The 8,446-nt window shown below is 49.2% G+C and overlaps 1 protein-coding gene across 1 annotated transcript in view; it reads left to right on the top strand.

The window, feature by feature from the left end:
• Positions 1-1,463: 1,463 nt before the first annotated feature.
• Positions 1,464-8,446, top strand: part of LOC133607885 (fibroblast growth factor 13-like) — a 14,898-nt gene continuing 7,915 nt past the window's right edge. Inside the window, exons 1-2 of the mRNA XM_061962934.2 lie at positions 1,464-1,652; positions 1,808-1,918. Of these exons, the coding sequence (XP_061818918.1) occupies positions 1,466-1,652; positions 1,808-1,918 (298 nt within the window). The 5' untranslated portion in view covers positions 1,464-1,465. The remainder of the gene's footprint in view (positions 1,653-1,807; positions 1,919-8,446) is intronic.

The raw sequence follows: 8,446 nt of genomic DNA, 5'->3' as shown, positions 1-8,446 counted from the left end.
ATGAATGGACGGACGGATTATTAGGTGGATGGGAGGATTGATCCATAAATGGATGAATGAATGAGTGAATGAAATTGATGAATGGATGACTGCATGGATGGATTAATTCATGAATGGACGAAGGGATTAACGATGGATGAATTAATGGCTTAATGGGTGGACGGATGAATAGATGGATGGATGGGCAGATGGACGGATGAATAGATGAATGGATGGGCAGATGGACGGATGAATAGATGAATGGATGGGTAGATGGACGGATGAATAGATGAATGGATGGGTAGATGGACGGATGAATAGATGAATGGATGGGTAGATGGACGGATGAACAGATGGATAAATCAACAGATTAAGGGGTGGATAGATCATGGCTGGATGGCTGGATGGATTCATGATTAATGAGTTAATAGATGGATTCATGGATGGATCGATGTATAAATGAATGAATGAATGAATGGATGGAATACCGAATTGATGAATGGATAGCTGCATGGATGGATTAATTGATGAATGGATGGATGAATAATGATGGATGGATTACTGAACAAACGGATGAATGAATGGATTATTAGGTGGATGGATGGGTGGCTGCATGATCTATAAATGGATGAATGAATGAATGAATGAATTAAATAACACATTGATGAGTGGATAACTGCGTGTATGGATTCATTGATGAATGGATTAATGATGGATGAATGAATGAACAGGTGGATAAATTAATGGTTTGATGGGTGGATGGATGAATAAATGGATGAGTTCATGGATTCATGAATGAATGGATGCATGAAGGATGTGTGCGTGTGCGCGTGCACGTGTGTGAGCTTCTTGCAGCACCTCTGCACCAAAACAACACCCCCCCCCCCTCCCCTCCCCTCCCCTCCAGCTTTACTTGTCACACACACACACACACACACTCACACACACACACACACACACACACACACACACACACACACACACACACACACACACGCACACACACACGTGTAGAGACGTCTGCAGGGTGTTTTTTATGAAAGGTGCTTTGTTTCATTGACAAACATCAACTTGGGGGGGGGGGGGGGGTTTGCGCAGCTGCAGTGAGCATCCCTCAACACACACACACACACACACACACACACACACACACACACACACCTGTTCGGAGGCTGTAGAGTCGCCATTCGGAGCAGAAGTGGATCAGGACGTCCTGCGGGCTGAGGGGCGTGGCCTTGGCTGCGTGGGAGGGGCGGCAGGGGAGGGGAGGGGAGGGGGGGTTGCAGGATGGGGTCGGGCGGGGGAGGGGAGGGGGGGCAGTTTTACCGAACGCATTTGATGACTTCCGCCGACTTGAAGACTTGAGGAGCTGACACGTGACGTGACGTGACGTGAACGCCCCCCCCCCCCCTCCCCACTTCCCCTCTCTCCCACGCCCCCCCTCTCCTCTCCCCTCTCTCTCTCTCTCTCTCTCTCCGGGGGGGTCATGTCGCGCGCGGCCGCCATCGCCAGCTCACTCATCCGCCAGAAGCGCGAACGCGAGAAGGCGAGCACGTGCCGCGGCGGGAGCCCGAGCAAGGGCGCCAACGAGCACGAGACGAGCACGCTGAGCGTCTTCTCGCGCGTCAAGTTGTTTGGCTCCAGGAAGAAGCGGAAGAGGAGGCGACCGCCAGGTGTGACGTCATCATCATCCCCACCGTCATCCGGACGAGAGGGGGGGGGGGGGGGGGGGGCATGGCGCTTCATCATGCATCCTCATGCTTGGCGTGTGTTGTCGTGTGCCGTCACGTGACGGGTCTGTGTTGATTAACCCCGCCCCCTTCCGCAGAACCCCAGCTCAAAGGTATTGTGACGCGGCTGTGCAGTCGCCATGGTTACCAGCTGCTGATGGACCCTGATGGCAGCGTCCATGGCACCAAAGAAGAAGACAGCGCCTACGGTAATCATCCTGGTCTGTGTGTGTGTGTGTGTGTGTGTGTGTGTGTGTGTGGACCCCCAGATCATAAAATATGTGTGTGTGTGTGTGTGTGTGTGTGTGTGTGTGTGTGTGTGTGTGGACCCCCACATCATCAAATGTGTGTGTGGACCCCCAAATCATCAAATGCGTGTGTGTGTGTGTGGACCCCAGATCATCAAATATGTGTGTGTGGACCCCAGATCATCAAATGTGTGTGTGTGGACCCCAGATCATCAAATGCGTGTGTGTGTGGACCCCTAGATCATCAAATGTGTGTGTGGACCACCAAATCATCAAATGCGTGTGTGTGTGTGTGGACCCCCAGATCATCAAATGTGTGTGTGGACCCCCAAATCATCAAATGCGTGTGTGTGTGGACCCCTAGATCATCAAATGTGTGTGTGGACCACCAAATCATCAAATGCGTGTGTGTGTGTGTGGACCCCCAGATCATCAAATGTGTGTGTGTGGACCCCAGATCATCAAATGTGTGTGTGTGGACCCCAGATCATCAAATGCGTGTGTGTGTGGACCCCTAGATCATCAAATGTGTGTGTGGACCACCAAATCATCAAATGCGTGTGTGTGTGTGTGGACCCCCAGATCATCAAATGTGTGTGTGGACCCCCAAATCATCAAATGCGTGTGTGTGTGGACCCCTAGATCATCAAATGTGTGTGTGGACCACCAAATCATCAAATGCGTGTGTGTGTGTGTGTGTGGACCCCCAGATCATCAAATGTGTGTGTGTGTGGACCCCTAGATCATCAAATGTGTGTGTGTGGACCCCCAGATCATCAAATATGTGTGTGTGTGTGTGTGTGTGTGTGTGTGTGTGTGTGTGTGTGTTTGTGTGTGGACCCCCAGATCATCAAATGTGTATGTGTGTGTGTGTGTGGGTGGACCCCCAGATCATCAAATATGTGTGTGTGTGTGTGTGTGTGTGTGTGTGTGGACCCCCAGATCATCAAAAATGTGTGTGTGTGTGTGTGTGGACCCCCAGATCATCAAATGTGTGTGTGTGGACCCCCAGATCATCAAATGTGTGTGTGGACCCCCAAATCATCAAATGTGTGTGTGTGTGGACCCCCAGATCATCAAATGTGTGTGTGTGGACCCCCAGATCATCAAATGTGTGTGTGGACCCCCAAATCATCAAATGCGTGTGTGTGTGGACCCCTAGATCATCAAATGTGTGTGTGTGGACCCCCAGATCATCAAATATGTGTGTGTGTGTGTGTGTGTGGGTGGACCCCCAGATCATCAAATGTGTGTGTGGACCCCCAAATCATCAAATGCGTGTGTGTGTGGACCCCTAGATCATCAAATGTGTGTGTGTGGACCCCCAGATCATCAAATATGTGTGTGTGTGTGTGTGTGTGTGTGTGTGTGTGTGTGTTTGTGTGTGGACCCCCAGATCATCAAATGTGTATGTGTGTGTGTGTGTGTGGACCCCCAGATCATCAAAAATGTGTGTGTGTGTGTGTGTGTGGACCCCCAGATCATCAAATGTGTGTGTGTGGACCCCCAGATCATCAAATGTGTGTGTGGACCCCCGAATCATCAAATGCGTGTGTGTGTGGACCCCTAGATCATCAAATATGTGTGTGTGTGTGTGTGTGTGTGTGTTTGTGTGTGGACCCCCAGATCATCAAATGTGTATGTGTGTGTGTGTGTGTGGGTGGACCCCCAGATCATCAAATATGTGTGTGTGTGTGTGTGTGTGTGTGTGTGTGTGGACCCCCAGATCATCAAATGCGTGTTTGTGTGTGTGTGTGTGTGTGTGTGGACCCCCAGATCATCAAAAATGTGTGTGTGGACCCCAAAATCATCAAATGCGTGTGTGTGTGGACCCCTAGATCATCAAATGTGTGTGTGTGGACCCCCAGATCATCAAATATGTGTGTGTGTGTGTGTGTGTGTGTGTGTGTGTGTGTGTGTGGACCCCCAGATCATCAAATGTGTGTGTGGACCCCAAAATCATCAAATGCGTGTGTGTGTGGACCCCTAGATCATCAAATGTGTGTGTGTGGACCCCCAGATCATCAAATATGTGTGTGTGTGTGTGTGTGTGTGTGTGTGTGTGTGTGTGGACCCCCAGATCATCAAATGTGTGTGTGGACCCCCAAATCATCAAATGCGTGTGTGTGTGGACCCCTAGATCATCAAATGTGTGTGTGGACCCCCAAATCATCAAATGCATGTGTGTGTGGACCCCTAGATCATCAAATGTGTGTGTGTGGACCCCCAGATCATCAAATATGTGTGTGTGTGTGTGTGTGTGTGTGTGTGTGTGTGTGTGTTTGTGTGTGGACCCCCAGATCATCAAATGTGTATGTGTGTGTGTGTGTGTGGACCCCCAGATCATCAAAAATGTGTGTGTGTGTGTGTGTGGACCCCCAGATCATCAAATGTGTGTGTGTGGACCCCCAGATCATCAAATGTGTGTGTGGACCCCCAAATCATCAAATGCGTGTGTGTGTGGACCCCTAGATCATCAAATGTGTGTGTGTGGACCCCCAGATCATCAAATATGTGTGTGTGTGTGTGTGTGTGTGTGTGTGTGTGTGTGTTTGTGTGTGGACCCCCAGATCATCAAATGTGTATGTGTGTGTGTGTGTGTGGACCCCCAGATCATCAAAAATGTGTGTGTGTGTGTGTGTGGACCCCCAGATCATCAAATGTGTGTGTGTGGACCCCCAGATCATCAAATGTGTGTGTGGACCCCCAAATCATCAAATGCGTGTGTGTGTGGACCCCTAGATCATCAAATGTGTGTGTGTGGACCCCCAGATCATCAAATATGTGTGTGTGTGTGTGTGTGTGTGTGTGTGTGTGTGTGTTTGTGTGTGGACCCCCAGATCATCAAATGTGTATGTGTGTGTGTGTGTGTGGACCCCTAGATCATCAAATGTGTGTGTGTGGACCCCCAGATCATCAAATATGTGTGTGTGTGTGTGTGTGTGTGTGTGTGTGTGTGTGTTTGTGTGTGGACCCCCAGATCATCAAATGTGTATGTGTGTGTGTGTGTGTGGACCCCCAGATCATCAAAAATGTGTGTGTGTGTGTGTGTGGACCCCCAGATCATCAAATGTGTGTGTGTGGACCCCCAGATCATCAAATGTGTGTGTGGACCCCCAAATCATCAAATGCGTGTGTGTGTGGACCCCTAGATCATCAAATGTGTGTGTGTGGACCCCCAGATCATCAAATATGTGTGTGTGTGTGTGTGTGTGTGTGTGTGTGTGTGTGTTTGTGTGTGGACCCCCAGATCATCAAATGTGTATGTGTGTGTGTGTGTGTGGACCCCCAGATCATCAAAAATGTGTGTGTGTGTGTGTGTGGACCCCCAGATCATCAAATGTGTGTGTGTGGACCCCCAGATCATCAAATGTGTGTGTGGACCCCCAAATCATCAAATGCGTGTGTGTGTGGACCCCTAGATCATCAAATGTGTGTGTGTGGACCCCCAGATCATCAAATATGTGTGTGTGTGTGTGTGTGTGTGTGTGTGTTTGTGTGTGGACCCCCAGATCATCAAATGTGTATGTGTGTGTGTGTGTGGGTGGACCCCCAGATCATCAAATATGTGTGTGTGTGTGTGTGTGTGTGTGTGGACCCCCAGATCATCAAATGCGTGTTTGTGTGTGTGTGTGTGTGTGGACCCCCAGATCATCAAAAATGTGTGTGTGTGTGTGTGTGTGTGGACCCCCAGATCATCAAATGTGTGTGTGTGGACCCCCAGATCATCAAATGTGTGTGTGGACCCCCAAATCATCAAATGCGTGTGTGTGTGGACCCCTAGATCATCAAATGTGTGTGTGTGGACCCCCAGATCATCAAATATGTGTGTGTGTGTGTGTGTGTGTGTGTGTGTTTGTGTGTGGACCCCCAGATCATCAAATGTGTATGTGTGTGTGTGTGTGGGTGGACCCCCAGATCATCAAATATGTGTGTGTGTGTGTGTGTGTGTGTGTGTGTGGACCCCCAGATCATCAAATGCGTGTTTGTGTGTGTGTGTGTGTGTGGACCCCCAGATCATCAAAAATGTGTGTGTGGACCCCAAAATCATCAAATGCGTGTGTGTGTGGACCCCTAGATCATCAAATGTGTGTGTGTGGACCCCCAGATCATCAAATATGTGTGTGTGTGTGTGTGTGTGTGTGTGTGTGTGTGTGTGTGGACCCCCAGATCATCAAATGTGTGTGTGGACCCCAAAATCATCAAATGCGTGTGTGTGTGGACCCCTAGATCATCAAATGTGTGTGTGTGGACCCCCAGATCATCAAATATGTGTGTGTGTGTGTGTGTGTGTGTGTGTGTGTGTGTGTGGACCGCCAGATCATCAAATGTGTGTGTGGACCCCCAAATCATCAAATGCGTGTGTGTGTGGACCCCTAGATCATCAAATGTGTGTGTGGACCCCCAAATCATCAAATGCATGTGTGTGTGGACCCCTAGATCATCAAATGTGTGTGTGTGGACCCCCAGATCATCAAATATGTGTGTGTGTGTGTGTGTGTGTGTGTGTGTGTGTGTGTGTTTGTGTGTGGACCCCCAGATCATCAAATGTGTATGTGTGTGTGTGTGTGTGGACCCCCAGATCATCAAAAATGTGTGTGTGTGTGTGTGTGGACCCCCAGATCATCAAATGTGTGTGTGTGGACCCCCAGATCATCAAATGTGTGTGTGGACCCCCAAATCATCAAATGCGTGTGTGTGTGGACCCCTAGATCATCAAATGTGTGTGTGTGGACCCCCAGATCATCAAATATGTGTGTGTGTGTGTGTGTGTGTGTGTGTGTGTGTGTGTTTGTGTGTGGACCCCCAGATCATCAAATGTGTATGTGTGTGTGTGTGTGTGGACCCCCAGATCATCAAAAATGTGTGTGTGTGTGTGTGTGGACCCCCAGATCATCAAATGTGTGTGTGTGGACCCCCAGATCATCAAATGTGTGTGTGGACCCCCAAATCATCAAATGCGTGTGTGTGTGGACCCCTAGATCATCAAATGTGTGTGTGTGGACCCCCAGATCATCAAATATGTGTGTGTGTGTGTGTGTGTGTGTGTGTGTGTGTGTGTGTGTTTGTGTGTGGACCCCCAGATCATCAAATGTGTATGTGTGTGTGTGTGTGTGGACCCCTAGATCATCAAATGTGTGTGTGTGGACCCCCAGATCATCAAATATGTGTGTGTGTGTGTGTGTGTGTGTGTGTGTGTGTGTGTTTGTGTGTGGACCCCCAGATCATCAAATGTGTATGTGTGTGTGTGTGTGTGGACCCCCAGATCATCAAAAATGTGTGTGTGTGTGTGTGTGGACCCCCAGATCATCAAATGTGTGTGTGTGGACCCCCAGATCATCAAATGTGTGTGTGGACCCCCAAATCATCAAATGCGTGTGTGTGTGGACCCCTAGATCATCAAATGTGTGTGTGTGGACCCCCAGATCATCAAATATGTGTGTGTGTGTGTGTGTGTGTGTGTGTGTGTGTGTGTTTGTGTGTGGACCCCCAGATCATCAAATGTGTATGTGTGTGTGTGTGTGTGGACCCCCAGATCATCAAAAATGTGTGTGTGTGTGTGTGTGGACCCCCAGATCATCAAATGTGTGTGTGTGGACCCCCAGATCATCAAATGTGTGTGTGGACCCCCAAATCATCAAATGCGTGTGTGTGTGGACCCCTAGATCATCAAATGTGTGTGTGTGGACCCCCAGATCATCAAATATGTGTGTGTGTGTGTGTGTGTGTGTGTGTGTTTGTGTGTGGACCCCCAGATCATCAAATGTGTATGTGTGTGTGTGTGTGGGTGGACCCCCAGATCATCAAATATGTGTGTGTGTGTGTGTGTGTGTGTGTGGACCCCCAGATCATCAAATGCGTGTTTGTGTGTGTGTGTGTGTGTGGACCCCCAGATCATCAAAAATGTGTGTGTGTGTGTGTGTGTGTGGACCCCCAGATCATCAAATGTGTGTGTGTGGACCCCCAGATCATCAAATGTGTGTGTGGACCCCCAAATCATCAAATGCGTGTGTGTGTGGACCCCTAGATCATCAAATGTGTGTGTGTGGACCCCCAGATCATCAAATATGTGTGTGTGTGTGTGTGTGTGTGTGTGTGTTTGTGTGTGGACCCCCAGATCATCAAATGTGTATGTGTGTGTGTGTGTGGGTGGACCCCCAGATCATCAAATATGTGTGTGTGTGTGTGTGTGTGTGTGTGTGTGGACCCCCAGATCATCAAATGCGTGTTTGTGTGTGTGTGTGTGTGTGGACCCCCAGATCATCAAAAATGTGTGTGTGTGTGTGGACCCCCAGATCATCAAATGTGTGTGTGGACCCCAAAATCATCAAATGCGTGTTTGTGTGGACCCCTAGATCATCAAATGTGTGTGTGTGGACCCCCAGATCATCAAATATGTGTGTGTGTGTGTGTGTGTGTGTGTGTGTGTGTGTGTGGACCCCCAGATCATCAAATGTGTGTGTGGACCCCCAAATCATCAAATGCGTG

Source organism: Nerophis lumbriciformis, linkage group LG09, assembly GCF_033978685.3.
Source record: "Nerophis lumbriciformis linkage group LG09, RoL_Nlum_v2.1, whole genome shotgun sequence".
Lineage (NCBI taxonomy): Eukaryota > Metazoa > Chordata > Actinopteri > Syngnathiformes > Syngnathidae > Nerophis > Nerophis lumbriciformis.
This window is presented reverse-complemented; position numbering and strand designations above follow the sequence as displayed.